This window comes from Passer domesticus, chromosome 8, assembly GCF_036417665.1.
Source record: "Passer domesticus isolate bPasDom1 chromosome 8, bPasDom1.hap1, whole genome shotgun sequence".
In the NCBI taxonomy this organism is placed as follows: domain Eukaryota; kingdom Metazoa; phylum Chordata; class Aves; order Passeriformes; family Passeridae; genus Passer; species Passer domesticus.
Window position 1 is genome coordinate 32,963,150 of NC_087481.1, and position 22,062 is coordinate 32,985,211.

Here is a 22,062-nt window from a genome sequence, read left to right on the forward strand (position 1 = left end):
AAGACACTCAGCAACCTCAGAGCATCCCAAAGTCCCTGCTCAGCAATGTGCCTGACCCCAGAGCCAGATCCTGACCGTGAGCCCAAGGCAGCAATAGCAGACAGGGCCCTGCAGACCTGAACACCAGCTTTGTTCACATCCATCACACTGAGAACGACTTTCCTCCTGCTCCTCCTGGCCTTCCACCCCTGCTGCTCCACTGTCTTACACAGTTAAACCCCCACAAAACTCATCTTAAAACATAGTGTTTTTCTTGTATTCCCAGACTTGGTTTTGAGGTTTTTTTGAGCCAACCATGTACTGCTGAAATATTTATCTACTCCTACCACACATAATCTGCTGGTAAGGGATTTTGTGTAAAGAATAAAATAGGATGTGGTTAGGCAGTAATATTAATTCATTCTCTGCTCACATATTTTTCCAAACTCTGTCGTCCTCTTTGCTAATCCCTAGTACGCAGCTCCATTTACTACTTTTTAAACTTTACTACCACTCTTGGCAATAATATTTCCTTTGCTGCTGCTCTTTCTTCTGCTCAGAGAGGCCATCTGCCATCCTGCTCTCCAAACTATTTGTCAGCTCCAATCTCTGCAGGCACTGAAGGACATTACAGGCATGAATTACGTTCACATTGTTCTTCCTGTATTTTGGGCTGAGGACAGTACTGTGCTGTAATGGGACACTGACTGTAGGAAAAAAAAAAAAAAGCCCACAGCAGCTAGAACAGAAGGTACATGCCATAAATTTTCAATGTGCACTTCCTATCCCTTAAAACAAATTTATTCAAATTCTCCCCTGGCAATCAACTTTAAATGGTTTTCAGCACATGTAGATGTTGGCAAAGGATTCCAAGTTATCCACATTAGGTTTTCTCCCTAAAACGGACCCATTTTCATTAAGCAAAGTAGACACATATTTCAGTGAAAAATGTGTAGATGATACTCAGATTAATCAACTGGAGAATCTTTGGAGTGATTTTAGTGGAGTAATTTTAAGGATTGAAGCTCTGACAGGCAACTTGTCAGCCTGTGAAGGGTTGCTGAAGGTAAAGCACATTTATAAAGATGAGCTGTGACTACTAAAAATTTTGGTTTATGTCAGCACATAAGAAGGAACATTTTTATATAAAAGATCAAAATGGGAGGAACTCAGCCTGGTTGTTCCAAACCACCTGATTTAGGGTCATGACTGGAAGGCAGGGAAGATCAAGCCTCTTTTAATGCCTTTTTCTTTTTGACCCCTCTAAACATGAGTAATTTTTACTTTAAGGTTTGAGTAAGTCTCATTCTCTTCTTAGTAAATCTCATTCTGACTTTAAGCTTTAGGAATTTTCATTTTCAGGACAAATTCAGGTGGGAAGCTAAAACATACAGGAGACTTTGAGGTCTTAATCTGAGCAAAGGCTCATTTAGAATCCACCTTAGCAAGTCTCTTCACTTGAGCGAAAACTAACTGCACAGTATATAGACAAAAAACCTTAACAACAACAATGAAAAAAACTCCCAAAAAAGCACTTAAAAAAAAATCTCATCCACCTTCTTGATCTTGAAGATGTTGAAGTGTAGAACGATCTGGATTTTGTGTAACATAAGAACAAGAGGTTAACTATTAAAATTCTGTTGAATTTTAGAAAGATTTTATAAATACTGAGCACTATTGACCCAAGAGGCAGATTGCTAATGTTGCATTATTTCATTTACTTGAACTATACCTAAAGCATTCCAAGTTAAAAACCTAAGCAAGATCTAGTTCAACCTAGCCCAAGACTAAATATATATATATATATATTTATATGTATAGCCTAAATTTTTATATCTATAAAAGTTTTCTTGCCATCTTCCTTTTCTTTTTTAGTTTTCTTTTATGGTTAAATATTTTAAAAAATTTGAAAAATAGTTTCATTTTCAGATGTTCTGAATTTCAGCAGTCAGATTCACGATGCTTCCAAGTCACTGAGTTCAGCTGAGCATCTCAGGATTTGTGATGTTTTGCCAACACAGCAGGGTTGATGTCCCTGCTCTCAGTGCAGATCTGCCCTAGCAGATACTGAATCATTTCCCTGTACTAAGGAGCAGACAGACATTGAGCAGCTATGACTTTGAGCCTTCCTCAGGTTGTCTTATTGAACCGTTCTAAATAGTTATAAAGACTTAATCTTCTCTACCACACCATCTTATAACATCTAAATTTGCTTTTTCTTAATTTGCCATATTCTAATGGGCCACTGATGGAGCAGGAAAATATATCTTGCCCATTTACTACACAGGAAAGTTAAGGTTATCTTTATTCATACATATGCAGGGTAATATGAAAAACCAGGCAGAGCTTTTCCTGCTTTCACAACAACTTCTGGCAAGAGCTTTCTGACTAAGGCAGGATTGAGGAAAGCAGAAGTCCTGGAGGGAGAAATAGGTTATCCTGAATGTACCTTCAAAGGCACAGACAGCTCATGAAACAAGAGCCAACTGAAATGGGTCATGATCTCCCCAAGCAGATGCATCTCTAAGTTTAGCAATTTATAGTTGTTGACACCTTAAGGAAGTGTCCTTATCACCACCCCAACTGGGCCCAGCTTGTCAAATTCTACTTACAAACTCATGTACTAACATTGCCCCTCAGAATCACACAGTCACAAAATCATTTCGTTTGGAAAAGACCTTCAAGATAGAGTCCAACCACCAAGCCAGCACTAGCAAGGCCACTGCTACCCCGTGTCCCCAAGTGCCACCTCCTCCAGATGTCTTTTTAATACCTCCAGGGAGGGTGACCCCACCACTTTCCCGGGCAGCCTGACCACTCCAATGCCTGACCACGCTTCTGGTGAAGAACCAACCTAAACCTCTCCTGTCACAACAGAGGCCATTTGCTCTTGTGCTGTCATTGTTATTTGGAAGAAGAGACCAACCCCACCTGTCTACAGCCTCCATTCAGGGACTTGTAGAGAGTGACAAGGTCTCTCCTGAGCTCCCTTTTCCCCAGGCTTTAGTCACCATGTTTCTAATGTCAATAAAGTGAATAATAAACTACTGAGAATGACATTGGTGAGTAGCATTTTTACTTGAGTTCTCCAGACATCTGTCCATAATCCAGTTTCTTCTGAAGTAAGTTCTCTCTTCACCAGAAGTGCACTGATTGTATTTTAAGGCTTTAAAAGCATTTAAATCTTTGAATATTTACTGAACACTAAACAAATCGTGACCACAAGTGTTGTTTAAAACATGGAGACTGATAAAGACTTAAATTAATACAGCATTAATAGGAGACCAAACTGTCAAAGACAGCTAGATCAGACTGGAACACAAAGTCTTCACAGAAACAAAAATACCTTTTGCTTTTATATATATTACCATATATACATATTTATATTTACAACTGCTCATCTCCACAGACCAACAAGCTGCTTCAAAAGGACACTCTTCCCCCATCAGTGCACTGCAGTGTCTGCCAGATGCAGATGGAGTCATTCAGGGACACATTAGAGCTGCTCAGCTTCTAGAAAAAGTCTTTTCAGAAGGACTCATTAAATCCAGAGTTAAAATGCACTAGGTCATCTCATTATCAAGAAAATGGCAAATTTATGATGCAAGCCACAAATTAATGCAAATAATTCAGCTGGATGCCTCAAATCTGCTCAATATCTTTTATATGACTACTAATCTTGAGAAACAATACTCACCAGTACTTTTTTAAGGATTGAAACCTAAGTCAGTATCTTGCATTTTGTAAACTCTAACACCTTCTATAATATAGATGAGCATTAAAGCAAAATTCTGTCTTTTGCTCAGTCTAGGGTAGGGCTATACTGTAAAAATACAGTATATTTCATACATATTTCATTTCAGTATATTTCATTTCTACAATATTTCATTATTGTAGAAATTTCAAGTTTACCAATTCACCACTAGAGCTGGCTGGGAAATAGCAGAAAAAGCTTTAAAAAAGCAAAAGATCTACAACCACAAACCCAAAAAAAAGACACTGTCTGACCCACTCCCTTTTTCTGTGTTGTGATCTAGGTATTCCCCTGCAAGAGAGCAAAATGAGGTCAAGGACTTGAACCTGTCTTTCACCTGTCATGGGCAAGTATTCTGTTCTCAGATAATTCTGGGCTTTTTTTCCTGTACCAGATAAGGTTCCTTCTGAACCTGAAAAAGCTTTCACAATAAAAGCACTGTCGAGACACATAAAACCAGTCTGTATTGAAAATGCAGCCTTTTTTCCAAGAAAAAATCAGTTTTACTAAAAGCAAACACAACAAGAATCCAAGTTAAATTTAGATGCTGCTTTTCACAAGCAGCCCACACAGTGGATATTTTCTCCTGATAAGCATTAGGTATTAACCTCTCCCTGTATCTTCAGAGATAATTGGAGCCAACTCCTTTGGAAACAAAATGAAATGTGGACATCTGTTCACTGTAAACATTTAAAGAACATTTTGGATACTAAATTAAACTGCAAATTATATTTTTTTTATTCCATTATGGAACAAAAGTAAACATTTTAGACAAAAAAGAAAGGGAAGCCTAAATGAGACAGACCAGACAGCCTGTGAAAAGCTGTTTGTGATTAAGACATTCATCGGGAAGACTGGAAACAGAGGAGTCAGATCTTGGTGTCAGAGAGGGAGCGAAGGCCACGTGCAGTGGGGGAAGGAATCATGGAAAAGCACATGGCAAATACTGAATGGAAGCAAAGACTAGCAGAGAGAGAAGACTCACTAACAGAAATACAATTCAGATGCTGAAGGAAAAAGCCCCTCACAAATGGGGAGGGACATTAAGTAGATATGTTGGGATAGAAGGCAAAAGATTAAAAAACTAAACAATCTGGTATCTTAGCAGTATATGTAACACACTCAAATCTTCTCTTGCCAACTCAGCTGAGGTGTTAAAGTGGTTGGGGAAGACGGGGTCAGAGCAGAATTACTTGCAGGAAGGCAATGAACGGACAATGACAGGCAGAGCTTTGGCAGCTGCTTGTTCTGTGTTTCAGCACTGTTTCTTTGTATGACCATCCAGAGCTGGGTTGTCAAACTCCTTACTGAGGCTGAAGTCGCAAGAGAAAAGAGCTTTCTGTCTCCCAGGCCCCTTAGTAACTTGTGACTGTTGATGGCAGCAAACAGTTGTACTTTTTCCTCTAGAGCAAACAGGTAATTGCAGTGAGAGCAAAGAGCCAGGATCTCTGAGAGCAGGGTGCTCACTGAAAAGGCTGGAAGTGAATCTGGTCCTCCAAGCATCGCCTCATCAAGAACTGCCTCTTCGAGTCTGCTCTTTGGTTGGCTTCTGGGACAACACTGATCTGGTTTGTCTTTAAGAAATTCCTGCCACGAGCAAATTTATCACTGAAGAATATGAATACAGATGCTCATGGCTGGCAATTTTGACTCCCTAATGGTCTATACAAAACCCACCAGAAAACAGCAGTCATACATGGCATAAAAGTCATGTGAGGACAATGTCATCCTGAAGGATTCCTTAATAAACATTTACCAGTTCTAGCGAGATAAAGATTCTATAATTTTATCTATAATTTTATCTTTCTGATCCAGGAAATAATAATTACATAATTTTTTTGGTTTGCACAATGAAGTTTTAACCAGAAATGGCTATTCCCTCTTGCTAAATATAAGTGCTTTCTGTTAGGCCTAAGAAATGAGCCTGGAAATGCCTTCAGGAGTCTCAGTACTGTTTTTATTCTTAGCAAAAGAGGATAACTTTGATGTGGTAATCAAACTCATAGTAATACTGACCCATAATGTTTTCAGTAAGATTGCCATTCTCGTAGGCAGGTATGTACATACACACATTGCCCTCACAGAATCTGGTCTTCACAACAACACAAACCACTCACTACATTAACTTTGAGTGATACTTATCCCTGGTTTTCCTTCATGAGCAGAGATTGTTCAGATTAGCTGAATCAACACAGATAGAAGCTCTAAGCAAAGTGGAAAGCCTAACAACAATAATTGCCTTAATGAGCATCCTTGTAGTGAAGTAAGGACTTAATGCAAAGAGCAAAGATCAGCTAAGAGCACAGAGGCTCTTCTGAGGTATTCATTTTGAAAAGATGATCAGAACACTCAGCAGAAATCCTCTTGGAAGAAATTTTAGCTCTCACATATGAGCCTCAATGTTTTTACTCTCAAGGCAGTGAGCGTGCATGGGACTGAGCCTCAGCTTTGTGCTTGTGCAGTGCAGAATTTGTCTTCCTGCTGTTCACTACTTAGAGTCACAAACTACTCTGGACAGATCACAATATAAGGAACCCCACAGCACCTGCCCCCACCCTGCTGTATTTTTACTGGAATCATTTAATGCAGAACCACCCATAGGAGATGGCAAAGCATTCAATTCAGACGTAGATTTAACACAGACACATTCAAAGACACAGGATTAACTGCTAATAAGAGAAATCCATCTCTTTGCTCCATGTGTCCTTACTAGCTCTTGCAACAGGCAACGATGTCTTAAAGAAACCTATACTGTGTCATCTCAACCAACCATTAAGAATTCAACATCAGAATTGTGATGGAAAATGAAATAGTATTGCTAAAGTAAGATCTTCCTGGACAACTGAGTAGCTAATTTACAAAGAAAAGAACCCCCAAAAATTAATGCTTTTCAGCTAAGTTACAATCATGTTTTGTTCAATTTTCCTATATGTCCTTTCGTGATGGCCCATCTTTCCTTACACTTTTCCCTGAGTATGAAGAACTACGGTCACTACACTGCTGAATTTTCCTCTCAGGAGGTCCAAAAATATGATCTGACAAGTCAGTGATTGACTGCACCTTATCCATCCAGGCAAAATCAGGGAAGTCCTTCTGAAAATCCGTGGGAGATTGACACCAACAGTAACATGTTGTCAGCAAAGAGTGCACAAGTCAGAAAAGTTAGTTACTCAGGGTAACAGATGAAATAAGGGGCTTCCAGGGTGTCACAGAACATAGACTTCAACTATATTTGTACTTGCACAGCCACGAAATGGCCAACAGCAGATTTAGGCACTCATGATGTGTTTGTAAGGGGGATAGGAGGAGTTGCTGTCTTAGAGGCTCATCCCTTCAGAAGGTGCCTGTTTGGGGAGAGCTGCACCGCCTCTCACGGAGGCGCCGGGATGTTCCCGGCTGGCGGCGGAGCGGGAACAGCGATTCCCAGCGCAGTCCTTATGTAACTCTGTAACCTCCACTCTCAGCCATCGCTGGGGCTCCTGTGTAATGAGCCCTCGCTGAGCGACTCCACCTTCAGATGGTAAACTTCCCCAAAACACAAGTGCAAAACTCACTACACAAAGACATGGAAATTCTTTAACTAGACACAAGTCCCACATTTCACAGATGAATGGTAGTTTGGAAAGGCGGCCTTCAAACTCCCCTGCATCAGGTGGCTTTCATTTTCTTTTTGATTTGTAGTAACCATGGCTTACAGAAAGACATGCTGATTGAAAACTTTTCGTTGGCTGGGATTTGTATTGCTAGAGATTCCATTTTCTTTCTTCCTTGGGATTTGTACTGACTCCATATAAAATTACTTGATCAGTTTCATTATTACCCTTCCACATACATGCAATTTTTAAAGAAGAAGGAAACAAGTGGTTTTGAGGTTTGTTTAGTGTTTTTTCCCCTGCTGTCAAAGATACTGCATCTGCCCAATTCCAGATATTTTGTAAGAATGTCAACAGAGATGCAGCCTGCACAAGCTGAATTCTGGAAGACCATCTATGGCATAAAAGCCATGGCAAAACCAGACATTACTGAATACTTCACATTAAAAGTCTTGAAAATAAAACAATGTTGAGTAACCAGATGCCAATATATTCTGGTCTTCTAGGAGAAGAGATGAACAGAGAAGAATAAGGAACTAATGTCTCTTTAAAACTAATTAAGAGTTTTTGTCTAATTCAGATTGAATTTTTTCTATTTTTCCAAATAAACCTGCACGACTTACTATTTTAATGTTATTTCTGCTAATTCCTAAAAAAAGACCAATATGAATTTAGAAAAGGCTGACATGTAATTTAAAACTGAAATATTAAATAGAAATAAACTGTAACTCCCTTACTAATATTTCCGGAAAGAAAGCCAGAAGGTGTGGGGAATCATTGTGCAAACCCACTGCTGGTTTGTTTTTTTTAAAAGACTGGTAATTCAAAGAAAGTAGGGAAAAACCACCTCTGTTATGCACACAAAAGTAATGAAAGCAATTAATTTTAATATTTAGCAACAGCACTCACATGAGTGCACTTTTTTTTCTGTTTTGACTTGAGAAGAGCAACACAAATTTAGAAGACGAATGAACTCTCAATACTCTCCCATCCCATTGAAAATTGAGGATTCCCAATATCCTTCTGGTTTTGAAAATCTATTTTGCAGTACTGACAGAAAACGAGAAATTAAAAAAAAATTACTGAAATCATCTATACGGCACATTCTGTAGAAGTCACTGTTAGCTTATCCATAGAATCAAATATTATTAGGTGCTTCCTAGGAATTTCAATTTTGCATTTTGGATTGTAAGAAATAACATGATCAAAACTGGTAGTGGTTTTCTTTGCCCATGGCATTAGTGGCAAATCTGTGACTTCAATTAATCTCTTTGACTTTAATGTTTCAGGACATTCTGATAATGAACACATTCATGCTTCCTGTTATCACTGGTGAATGCTTTTACTGAAGCTTTGTTAATGTCACACTTCTGGTTTGGAACATTCCATTCCAGCTCTGCAGAATAAAGCCTAAGTTCTTATTTTAATGAAAAGAAAACAAAACCAGCAACAAAACAAATCAAGACGTTTCATACTATTCCCAGAAAGTCAAATTTTACATCTTCCATACAACTCAGATTTGAAAACTCATCATCTTTTATTGATCATATCCCAAAGTCTTTACACATCTGATGATGAAGGAGGAGGGAAAACATGTCCCTCATTGCCTCAGGGATGTATTTTCTTTTTTTACCTTACTGATGTTTCATATTCCTCAGCCTGTCTCTCATTTGAGGCATCTTTTCTCACCTACAGTTAAACTCATTGAAATTTCTGGAGAGATTGCATTGCTTTTCTTCTTTATGACAATTTCAATTAAGGCAATTCCTTCCTTTCAATCCATTAATGCATCAGAACTAATCTAGGTTAATTTGTGATGCATTTGAACTGGAGGAACTCTGGTTATACACCTTCAAAGAGACTGCAGTTGAGAGAAATGTCAGATCCACTTGATGGAGGCTAACAGATCTTGTCTGACTTGTCATTTTTGGGGATTTCCCTTGACTGTAGTCACCACATCTTTTATTCTTAAAACCTAATTTTACAAGCCAATAAAATACCACCTTTTGATTATTTAATTTTTGTAAAAGCTTAACACCCTAGAGCAACATTAATATTTTTTGTGAGCACACAGGTGGTATGGCATGGTGCCATTAGTTTGATAAGACAGTATAAAATGACAACCACTATAAAAGAAGCTTGGTCTACAACCTCCACCTTCATATGCTTTTTCTGAATAAAAAAAAGTCTTGAACAGATGAAATAATTAAGTCAGAGGGACTTAAAACCTTTTCTTTTTAAGACTAAGTTATGCCACAAAATTTAGACTTAGATCTAGATTTCAAAAGTTCTTTCCGTGATTAAGTAAGACCCATGCTAAATCTGTTTAAGAAGGACTTGTCCTCCACAAAACTCAGGTATCCACCTCTGGGTAGTCTCCCCTCTTAACTGCCCCTATTTCCATGCAACCTTTGAAGTCCTTCTGACAGCAAAATCTTATTTTCTCCTACACCTTCTAGAAATCAAAATAGGAGAAAAAAGCAAATTCAGAAGGAACTCTGACAAATTCAGAAGGGTTAAGTAGATTTAACAAAAAAATTATTCAGGCCTTAGAAAATCAGTCATTCAGTGAGGGGCACAAGTTTCATTTTATGCATTCAAATTATTTGAAAATATATTTTAGAGTATTTCACAACAGTGATGCTCCTTAGCCTCTATTTAATATGTCCCTTTGCAAAAAACCTTTGTAGTGTCCAATGCAGTAGCACAGACCTCAAAGCCATGTCTGCTTAAAGCAGGAGGCTCAACTTCCTGAGTTCTCCAGACTTCTCTTTCAACATAAATTATCCAATTATCCTATAACCTTACATGCACAAAAATAAAATGAAATAATAAAATGCCTAAGATTTTGCTGATTTTTCTTGGGGAGCTTTTTTTTTTTTTTTTGAGGACATTAGTGGGGGTCTTGGGGTTTTTAATACATTTTTGGAAAGACATTTTTTCATTTGTAACCTAGCTATAGTTGTTTTTTCTTATCTACAGTCCCAGTCTTCCAGAAGAGGGAGTTTGATCCTTTGCTACAGTAATCTAAGAATGAGCAACTGCAGGTTCCAGATATGACACTTGCAGGCTTCTCTTTGATGAGATTCAAAGAGAAACATGTGTGCCATGTTGTCACAGGTTAAAGTGTTGTAAGACCACAGGCTATAGCTCACTCAATAGGAAGACGACTTTTGACATTTGAAAAAGCCAGTTTAACAAAGCTCAAACATAACAACATGGACACCAAGAGAAAAAAAAAACAAAGTTGAAATGAAACATTTTAACAAAGCACAAAAAAATTGACACATTTTGCTGTAAGTTTTGTCTGGAAGCTGAAAAGTCTTGAAATACTCAGAGCAGGGATGCTAAACAAACCCTGTTTCTGGTGGCTGGTTCACACAGATTATGAGTCTAGTATGATCAGATTACAGTAGGAATTATGTGATGGGGTTGACTGCAACAGCAGGAGCATGGCCTAGTGACCTATAAGCTTTACAGCCCAGTTTTATTCTTCTAGGAAATAATGCAGAAGGATTGGACAACATTCCCAATATTTGATCGGGGATCCCTCTTTACTCAAGGTTCTGAGTCAAATGGGAATGTTAATATGATGAGTAAAAAATTAATACTGAACACTGTAAAACTGAAATACATAGTTTGCATAGAAAAGTAGCTTTCATGCTAAGAACAAAATACTTATAGGTGAAAAAGAGCAATTTGATAAAATGAGGTAAGGTGATAAACTCATTTTCAATGCCTCATTCCCCACTTTGGAATATGCCCACAGAACAGTCAAAGCTTTAAAGGTTTTACTTTGCCTCAGTATAAAAGAAAGATTAAAAGAAGTATCTGCAGCCTACACACAACTTACCTTTCTGGAGCCATTGGGCTAGGCAGGTCTACTCCAGAACACCATTAAGGATAGTACAGGAGTACATTTCTACAATTCATGTCATAAATAAGTTTCCAATCCTACAGATACACATAGAGCTACAGAAAAATTTATTGTGCATGAAGTTGTATTAAGGTTGTACTTAAAATGCTGAAAATATAAGTGTTCTACCGTTGCTGCTAGCTGTATTTACAGAGGAGGTAGCCCACACAAAGAAAGCTGAAGTAACATTCTAAATATACTTTCCTCCCAGCATGTGACTGCTGTTTCTGTTCTTTTTGTCCCATTATTATTTTCTCTGTATAATGCAGGAGATGACAGAGCGAGAGTGTTCAGGAACTTCTCCTGCACACTGTGAGCATGGCTGACAGATTTCCTTCTCTTGACGGAGACTGTGAGCCTGGATGGCTCTGCCATGCAACCTTTTCCCCTACTGCTGACTTTATTATTTTGTTAGGTTCACACATGTCTGGGGCTCCCATGGTTTAGGCAAGTTTCTCTTACATTCCAAGATTACCAAACTTCTGTGTTTGGATTGGTTTGGATTATTTTTTAACAACTTTCTCTTATAGCCAGAAAACCTTGTCAAGAGCAGAGACATTAAGGGAAGTGGAAGCTGTTACACCTGTGATGCCTAAAGGTCCAGTGACAGAGCCTGTGCCTGGAATGTTTTGACATTAGTCTGTGTGTGTTAATTTTTTTTTTTTCCTTAGGACTTTAATCCTGTCTTTGAGCTGAAGGAAGGTAGCAGGTGGCAAGAAGCCATGGATGCCAATTCAGGAACTCTGAAACATCACCAGGAAGTTTCAAGAGTGTTTCCTGACAAAAGAGTCTTAAATACTTTCATCAGTTAGTTGAATTAAACTATATGTATGTGATCTAGCATGCATTAATCCATATTAAGTAATACATAATTTGTATTAATATCTGTGATGCAAAGTCAAGACCTGCCTAACATACATCTAGAATGAGGTAAGAAGTTGGTGTTAAAAGTATTGCAGGGCCATAACACACTATTTTCCACCATGCACATAATATGCAGATAATAGCTATGCTGAACAAGCTTGGTTTGTTTTAGCAGGCTATTTAAAAAAGAACGTAAGAAAACACAGACCAAAAAATCAATATGCTTTGGCCCATGTACATAAGTAACAATTTGATAACAAAATTGTTGCTATTTACACGTGACTGGTGCAGATTCACTTCCCAGTCATGATAAGGGTACATTCTGAAAATACAACCTGTGATATCATAGGCAAGGTGAGACAAAAACATTGCTTCAGTACTTCATGCATGCGAACTTCAAATAACCTAGATGTTAGCAGATTTGTCATCAGCAGCACATTCACCACCAGGAACACCCTAAGCAATCCCATGAAACTCAGACGTGCTGGACTTGTTCATAAAGCTTGACTGACACCAGCCAGGGCTGCCTATGTGCAGCCCAGACAAAAGAGCCCTCATCTGATTTTCCAGCTTTCAGAAATTTAGTGTTGCATTTAAAAAATTGCTTCTTTCTGAAGCCACCTCCAAATTCACCCTTCAGTCATTCTCTTTCTAATCCAAACACATTCAAGCACAAACCTAAGTTTTGGCAGTGCAAACCCAGAGCCTTTGAAGATGATAATACTGTGCTTGACTACTGTGTCAAATACTTTTTACACTCCTCAGGTTATGCAAATAAGAAACACTTCTGCCACGGAGTGCTACTTATCAGTGTGGTATTCATTTTTTTTCTCTCACCAGAAGGAAGATAACTACATTACTGATTTAACTCCTGAACAAAATGTTGTCACTGTCCAGCTGCAGCAGAAAGTTCAATTATCTTCCTTCCAGGCTTGACATCCTTAGAACAAGTGCATGTGCACACATGTACAATGAGATATATCACATTATGCCAGCACACAGAAAGGGACCTGAACTGGCCCTGTCTTTTCCTCTTTTCAAAACAGACAAGGCTCAAATATAAGTTGAATTTCAAAACTGACTAGAAACGTACCTAATACATGTTAACCTTCACTCATACCAAAAGAGAGGCTCCTTTGGCCATGGGTGTGTCCAGTGGATCCACGACAATGTCAAGCCAAAGCCCCCACTCCTTACATACTCCAAATAATATAATTTTGAAGAAAATCTCAACAAAATAAAAAAATAATTTCTGGTTTTAGAAGCTATGAAAAGGATGTTTCAGCAACACTTAGTCTCACTGTCATGTGGCTGAAAAATGCTCTGGAAACAATCCAGCCAGAACCCAACTGGAGTAAGCATCTCCTGATAAAGAGAAGCAAGTCTGTGCAACCAACACAAAAGAAAAACCAAAAATAGTGTCTGCACCAGATAAACACTATGGGGCTTTTGGTCTTGCTAGATGCAGCCTAATCTGCTAGATGCCTTTTTGGGGCTTTGTGTTGAATCTGCACAGATTTAACCTCTGCTCTTGAGAGAGTAAAGCCAGAGGCCCCTGTGAAAACCAGGTCAGACAGGTACCACCCTGTCCTGCTGTTAATCAACTGTCCTTTCACACACTTCTAGGATACAAACTACCTTTTTCTTTCACATATACAGACCTTCTATATTGGCACATGCACATAAAACTTGGCTGAGGTAAAATCTGCTTGTTCACTACAAGCTCTGCACTTTACCATTAAAGGTCAAGCTAAGGAGAAAATAAACCAAACACAAAGCAAACCATAATGGGAACTCCACAACACAGAAAACTACAAAGCAACAGGTGCCTTTTGAAACAGGTTTTCACATGGAAAAGCACAAGAAAATAAATTAAAAAGCACAAAGACTAGAAAAACAAGCATTGTTCTTCAAAAAAAGCTAAAACAGAACAACTAAAATCTAATTTTAAAGAGTACCCAAAACTAGAACACTTAATATGTTACAGTTTCCAGGTATATGAACAAAACCAAGAGATTGGATATGACCCTTTGTTGTACGTCACTTCATTTAAAATGTAAGATAAGCATAATTAAATGGATTCACCTTCAAAAAATTAATCTTGGGTAATATTTTTGGCATAGTTTTATTAGTCAAGAGAATTTAGAAAGGGAAACAATGGAAGATATATGCAGATGTTATTCTGACATGCAGTGGCCAGTGTAATAGAAAGTTACTTTGTCTCCATAGTACTACCTGAAAGTACATCTTTACTATTTATTTTTTATGCAAATAGACAACAAATCACTTGTCAAAGTGAAAAATAATTAACTTCCATGTAAACTGATATAAACTGTTTCCAAGGAGATTATAATCTCTTCAGCGCCACAAAATGTGCATTTATTTCCTTTTGAAGGAACCACTTAGCACTCTGTATCGTGTTTCCTTTTAGATTATTTAATTTTATGTAGAGAAACACAAATGTTTTGGCTCTGAGCAGGGACAGTATTATTGCAAACCATAAGGAATCATGTGTCCTGCTGGAGCAGCACACGTTTCACAGGAACAGAGGCTGGGTGACGTGGTTTTACCCTTCCAAGAAGAGCATCGCCGTTCGTCACACACAGCTGCAGGGACTGTCTGACTACAGGCAAAGGGTCATCTCACATGGCAAGAGCAGCCTCCAGCACGGATTGGAAAGAGAAGAAAAACATTTGACGTACTTGGATCTGACAAGATTGAGTCGGTTTTCGGCAAAAATTGGTCACAGCGGACTCCTTGGTAGCCCTCTTTGCACCTGAGGAAAAGGGGATAAATGACAAACATACGCATGCGGCAGTGAAAGGTTAATCTTAAGGCACCAAATCAACCCTGCCAACACCGCCAGGGACTCGCAGAGCTACAGTATGCAAGTTACCTGGGCTCTAGTGGGAGCATGGTTATTACTGCAACACAATGAAATAATCCGTATTTCAAAAAATTTCCCCTCAAACCTCTCGATTATTTTAGGAACTAAGAAAACAAACCTCATTCTAGCATAACCATTATTTTAAATATCAATTCAGTGAAACAACCAAAGAAAAATCCTGTACAAAATATGCATATTTGCAAGTAAAATAAACTCTTTAGGTAACATATCACTTCATAAAGCTTCCATGCTGCACAAACCATGAGACAGACAACTTATCTTGGGCTGCCTGAAAAAGCAGGGAACAGTTAGGTAGCCATTAATTTTAATACCAGTTTATACTGTGCTTAAAAGATAAAATGATAGACATCACCAGGCATTGTTTGCAAGCAGGAAGTTTAAGATGCCTGCGAGATTAGATTTTAAAGCACATAAACCAGAATACCCTCCTGCCTCAATAAACAAGAACTGGCTTTGACTGAGATTGTAATACTATTATTTATCTTGAAGCCTTACTTTGAAGAAATTCCATTTGCTGCTTTTGAACTGTTCTCAGAAGTCTCATTTCAACTAAGTGTATCAGAATCAGATCTTTAATTATTTATTCGTCAAGCAGTTTTTCAGAGGAAAGTGATGGACACTTTAATTATAAATGATAGCACCAGGGATTCCTTATCTCCCAAAGCTCTTGCACATCACATAAGCAATATGCTCAAATCAGCATCACCACCTTTCATTAGGGTTGACAACTGCAGCTTGAATGATGTGATAATGTCAGGAGAAGAAGTTATCTGTTCCTTCACAATGTTTGTACTCAGGCTTCCTCTAAATGTTGCCTTTTAATACGCTTTTGGTTTTATAAATTAATGGTTCAATGAGAAGTGCATCTCACCAGCACCGACTCAGGGATTAGTAAGAACATTTGTGAGGAAATATGTAAATTATGTTCCCATCAGACCCAAAAATGTAGCAAAAATCTGCAGTAAGAAAAAGATTTAAAACTCCCATACATTTAATATTTCAAAACCTCCCTTTTGGCCTTTCTCCCTGATGGTTATGAGGTACTGCTTTGGAGATCAGCTTCCTCCCAGTACTTGCCTATCTATAAAATAACTGACTTGAAAAACAGTTCAAGTTTTGTTTCATTCAGATTCCATGACAGTGGCCATAAGTTATAGGTCAAGGGAAAAAAGGTTATATTAATTAAAACTGTCCACTAGTCAGAAAAACTGAAGTCCACATTTACTCAGATACTGGCACATGCATCTTTTGCCTCTGATTAGCAAACATCAGAGGCTGCCTAACATCAAATTCTTCTTCACAGTCTTGAGAGGAGCTGGCAGACCCCACACCAAAGCTTAGAGTACATCCTGCACTAGTGGGGATTCTTGCCTTCCTATGAGCATTTTCTAGTAACTTTTTGACACACATTTGCACCTGCCTTGGTTATAAATACCATATTACAGATATAAGACCCTCTATCCTAAACAGTTGGTCATAAAAGCTGTGAGGAGAGAGTCACAGAGTGGTATCCCCTGGAAGAGCTGTGCCAAGTGCTCACAGTGTGCGTGGACATTTTCACTTACCTGTACCTCTGACAAGGGGAATGTGTTTCTTGCAAAATTTAGTACAGAGGTGGATGATATAGCAAAGGACAATCTTTTAATGTAACACCATAACCTTGCACTCAGATAATACTATGGTGAGATTGCACCTTGAATCCTGTGTCCGGTTCTTTGGGCCTCAGTACAGGAGGGACATTCAGGTGCTGGAGTGAGTCCAGACAAGGACAACAGAGCTGGTGAAGGGAGTGGAGCACAAAGGAGGAGCGGCTGAGGGAACTGGGGAGGTTTAGCCAGAGAAAAGGAGGCTCAGGAGGGATCTTACTGAAAGGAGGGTGCAGTGAGGTGAGGGTTGGTCTCTTCTCCCAGGTAAGAAATGGCAGGATGAGAGGGAACAGCCTCAAACTGCACCAGGGAAGTGTTAGGTTGGGTATTAGGAAAAAATTTTTTACTGAAACTGTGTCAGGCATTGGAACAGGCTGTCCTGGGAAGTGGTGGAGTCAGCACTCCTGGAGGTATTTAAAGCTGTGTAGATGTGGTGCTGAGGGACATGGTTTAGACATGGGTTTGGGTTAACAGTTGGACTTACTGATCCTAGAGGGCCTTTTCTGCCTCAGTTATTCTACAACTTGATGGCCAAACATAGCTTGGTTTTTTAAACTGCATTAAGTTTTTCAGCAAAGATGAAAATTAAGTCTTCTAGTTCCCTTGACAAATTATTTTTTAAATCTGTGAAAGCAAATAATAGCAATAACCTTTCTGCTATTATGACACCTGAGTTCAAACTTTTGCATGTTAAGTCCTTAAGCCTTGCAGAACACATTCGATAGTTATAATGCTACAATATAATAAAAGTTGATCATGTTGTGGCATCCCATAATCTCAGCTAAAGCATCTACCATGTGTCTGAAATAGGCAGATGTGATATGCACACATGCAGCTCATTGGTATCACACCTCTACAGAAGAAAGCACAACCACCCATTGCAGAAAAGCCTATGAAAGCAGCACTGTGGTGACACATACAGAAGTTCAGGAAAGTCCAAATGAGGTCACTCAATATCACCATATGCAGTGTGAATGATCAAATACATATTTATGGATACATTAAAAAAGCCATGAGTTACCAGAGAAACCTTGAGAAATGCTTGGGTGCAGCTCACGGTTTCAGAAATGATCACTAGATTCTGAGAGACATCAAATTTTTATTAGAGATACCAATAAAAGAAAAGAGAAAAGAAAAATAACCTGGATAAGATATTGCCTGCAGTGAAACAAAAGCTCCGCTGTGCACGTGGGGCGCCTGCAGCAAAGGCTGGAAAGGACAGCCTAAGATCCATTCCAGCACCAGGAACAGCTCCTCTGCTGGAGCTCTGCACTGCATCAGCAGACCTGGGCTTAAGTGCACACAATGGCAAAGGGGTCTAAAAATGGTGCTAATTGCAGCCTCTTTGCCAAGTAAATATGAAAAGGGAATTCCCTATTTTGGATTCAGATTTTCACCCAAATGAGTCTGTCTAGACTCTATACCAAAGAAATCAACAGGATTGTATTGTTTGAATGGAATTAGTTAAATCCTGATTACATGGTATGAAAAGACAGGTAAAGCTAATCTGCACTGCTAAAATGCTTGCAAACGGTATATCCATAACTGATAAGTGCTAAATTCAACTAAGATTATTTCATCATGTTTTATTCACATCTTTTTTTTTTGGCAATGTACTTTCCCAGATGAGTTTTTAAGGTCACCAGTAACAAACTGCATTGTGCATTGCACTTAGTGAAGTCAGCCACAATGACCTCTGTGTGAAAACACACGCAGAAACACATCTCTCATTCCTCGTGAGAAGGCTTTTTTCCCTTTTTACTTAAGCACATTTGCACCTAAGTATTAAAAAGTAAGTAGACTTTATTCATTCTTTCATTCTTTTTGCTAATGTTAAATAGTACTAATACGTGTATGCTCTAATCAAAGAGATCACAGTTTCTGTGGACATCTTCCAGAACTCCAACACTATGAATCCCCCTCCCTTTCCTCCTTCTTTGTGATATCCATCCATCTGAAAAGGAAACAATTCTCCCTTTTCTCCAAGTGTGGTGATCACACTGCCTCTGACCAGAAAATAGTTTTTCTGCACAAAGACTTTGGCAAACATAAAATATATTAGTTAATTTCAAATTAAAGTTTTGAAAATGACATGTGGCATCTCAGGGACACACTACACCAGAAGAGAAAGCTGTATGACTATACCAGGAAAACAAACAGGTCCTAAGCCAAAGTTGATTTGTGACTTTAAAAAAAAAAAAACAAACCATAATAGCGCAGTGCCCAAAAGATTAACTTATATGAACCTATAATCTGATTCTAGTCTCATAAACAGGAGGAATCCAATTTGAAAGATGGAATTAATAGTACCTATGAAAAATGAAATTTAATTTTTGCAGTGAATCCAAATCAACACACATTTCCATCCCCTTGTAAAACTGCAAATTGGCAGTCTCTAAGATGATATTAATTAGAATGATCCATCTCAGTGGATCAGTTGCAAATTATTTTCCCCTGAAACCATTATGTCCCCTGTACTAACATTCAGATGCCAATAAGAGAACATACTGCAGCTCTTATTTATTCTCTAAGACAGAAATCCAAGATCATGATAAGAAAATATTCTAATAGTCTATAAATTTTGATCAAGTATTTATTTTCACACAGAGAATGCAATGCTCTTTATCCTGGGTCAGAGAGTCAGTTACACAATAAATCTATGATAGCAAGCCATGACATTATATAGGCCATTGGGCTGCCCCACAATCTAGCCTGAAATGTGCTGTAAACAATGAAAAGTAATTTCTTTGCTCTGCAGGTAAGCTAAATATAGATTTCTATGCCTGCAATAAGAATGACCTTAACTGGCGTACGTAGAAATTTATATTTATTATTTAGGTTGGTATTAGGTGATGATTTTTTTCACACAAGAAGAAAAATTCATCTTAACAGTGAGTATCAGAGAGGATATCTTGTCATTTAACACATGCAGCCAGTCTAAGTAGAAAAGAAGCTTCCTTGGTTCCTCACATCAGGCCACCAAATCATAAGTGCTCAAAGCCAGAGAGAAAATAAACCCTTCAGAAAAATCAGTAGTTTGCAGTCTGCTGGTCAGGAACCCACCTGAGGTGTGAGATTCACATTCAGTTTTTGTTGTGAGAATGAAGAATTAGAGACTCAAAGCCAAGTTTTCTATACTGCAGAAATGTCCTGATGATTTGAGTGTTATCTATTCTGAGAAGAAGCTTCTTTCTTCAAGTTCCACCCCTATGGTCTATGCTGTGCACAACATAATACCTACTAATTAAAATGAAACTAAATTCAATATAAACACATAAAAAATACACTAAAATAAAGTAAAATGAATGTATGGCATTAAAAAGAACAAACTGGGAATCCAATAAGGAACTGGCTAAAGACATACTGCTTCTTGAACACTCTCATGAATCCCTTCAGATGGGAAGGCCTGAACAATAATCCAGGACACTCACCCTCCTCCTTTTTTCCTTTTTTTCTTTCAAAAAAAAGTCAACTATAGATAATCCCCACAACAGAGAGGCTACTTACTGCATAATGAAAGTTTCATACCCAGATGTTAACTTGATTTTGTTAAGACCTTGCAATCTATTCTGTGACTGAATTAAAGTATGTACCTGCTCTTCTTTTTCTTTCCTTAAAGAAACAGTACAACTCTTACAGAATGGACAGCATCAACTTTAAAAGGAAAACCAAAAAACCCACGTGTCTGTCAGTTTTCTTTAAAAATGTTGTAACTATTAGAAGTAAGTAGAGCAAGTAACCAGAAAGGAAATTATCTTGAAAATGCAGACAAAGAAGAGTAAAGAAAGCAGGGTGTTTTACATTATTTTCTGTAGAATCAGGCCAACTGAAACACACTAACATCATATAGAAATTATAGCCAGACTGTTAAAAAATCCTATTTATGGTTGGTACAATTCATTGTATTTTTCAGTCTGTAAATTGTCAGTGCAGCTCTCTCAAACAGGGCAGGATCTCTATGCTATCTGAGTAGATGGCATAAAGAGAAGAGATCATAGCTACAAAACCCTGAAACATTGTTCAGATTTAGATAATAAAACTTGCAGCTAATTTGTTGACTCCAGTGTTTCAGGATCCCTTAGCCTTGGAGAAACTAAATGGGGACACTTTAGTAAATCCTCTGTAGGAACCACAGAACTAAATGAGGCTTTTAACATTTGAAAAGGAGTTATGTGGATTTGACTTAAATGCCTCATCCATAATTATGCTGGAACTACTGAATTATCATTCCTCTCCTGATACAGACAGCTTGCCTTCTTTGTCTTCCCTAAAAGGTAGGTCATACAAAGAAATAAAATTAAGAAGGTATGTTAGTAAAGCCATTCAAGCCATCCAGACATATGACAGCTCCTGAACTAATGATAATTTCCCTTCCCTCAACAACAGACCAATTTTCTTTAATTTGAAGGTGTTTTCTTAAAAAAGAAAAAAGAAAGTTTCATATTCTAAAATAATGCACATAGCCTAAGAAGAATTGTTACATAATGGTTCCAGACTATTGAATTCACTTACAACTCAGGTTAGGTTTTGTATCCAAAGACATATAAATATATTATTGATAGTTACTTGGTATCAAATTCATTTGTGGCATATCCACACCTGGATAAACAGTTCACACTGAACAGTCTTTGTGTTTTTCAAGGGATAAGAATTACCTTTGCCATCTGCCTTAATCTCCTTAACAACAAACTTTCATCTGTAAAACACAAAAAAGCTTAGAAATGGTCCGTGATATCACCTAATAAACCAAATGTTTAACCAACTAACTGAGCAATTATTTCTTTGCTGTTCTGAGTTTAACCAACCAGAAAAACTGAAAAGCTTTGATTAGGTTTCTCCACAAGATACCTCTGTGATTAATGATTTACTGTGGATGATAAATGAATATAGTCTTTCATTATGCATGGTAGTCATCAGCCATGAGAAAGATTGTGAATAAATGGAAAGTGATTTTATACCACATTCAAAGCCTCACACAGCACAGATGAAAGCCACATTCAATACTGAAAAAACAAATGAAAACGAGACCCTTGCTTTATATTATGGCTGCCCAAGATTGCCATCTTTATAAATAAAAACCCTTCAAAACTCTTCTTGGAAATATCTGCCAGGGACTGGATCTAGTTAGAAAAAATATCTAAGAAATCAATAAAAAAGGACTAAAAGATGTAAGATTTATATTTGGTATCATGGTGTTTGGTGCCCTTCAAGAGGCCATTTGTTCAAGATGGCAATTATAACAACAAATGAGGTAATTGTAAGGAGAGGTGTAAACTCACTCCTAAGTGGCTTAACAGGTTTGCTGGATGTGTCTCTTCCCACTTTTCTCCCCACAAATATTACAAGCCCAACATTTGGCTTCGGCTACTTAATAAAAGCAACAGAGCCCTGGACTTTTTTCA

The 22,062-nt window shown here is 38.0% G+C and overlaps 1 protein-coding gene across 7 annotated transcripts in view; it reads right to left on the reverse strand.

Moving 5' to 3' along the window:
• Positions 1–22,062, reverse strand: part of NRG3 (neuregulin 3) — a 695,884-nt gene that overhangs the window by 91,922 nt on the left and 581,900 nt on the right. For all 7 annotated transcript variants that reach the window (XM_064430253.1, XM_064430250.1, XM_064430251.1 and 4 more), the window contains one exon: positions 14,809–14,882. In XM_064430253.1, coding sequence (XP_064286323.1) covers positions 14,809–14,882 — 74 coding nt within the window. The remainder of the gene's footprint in view (positions 1–14,808; positions 14,883–22,062) is intronic.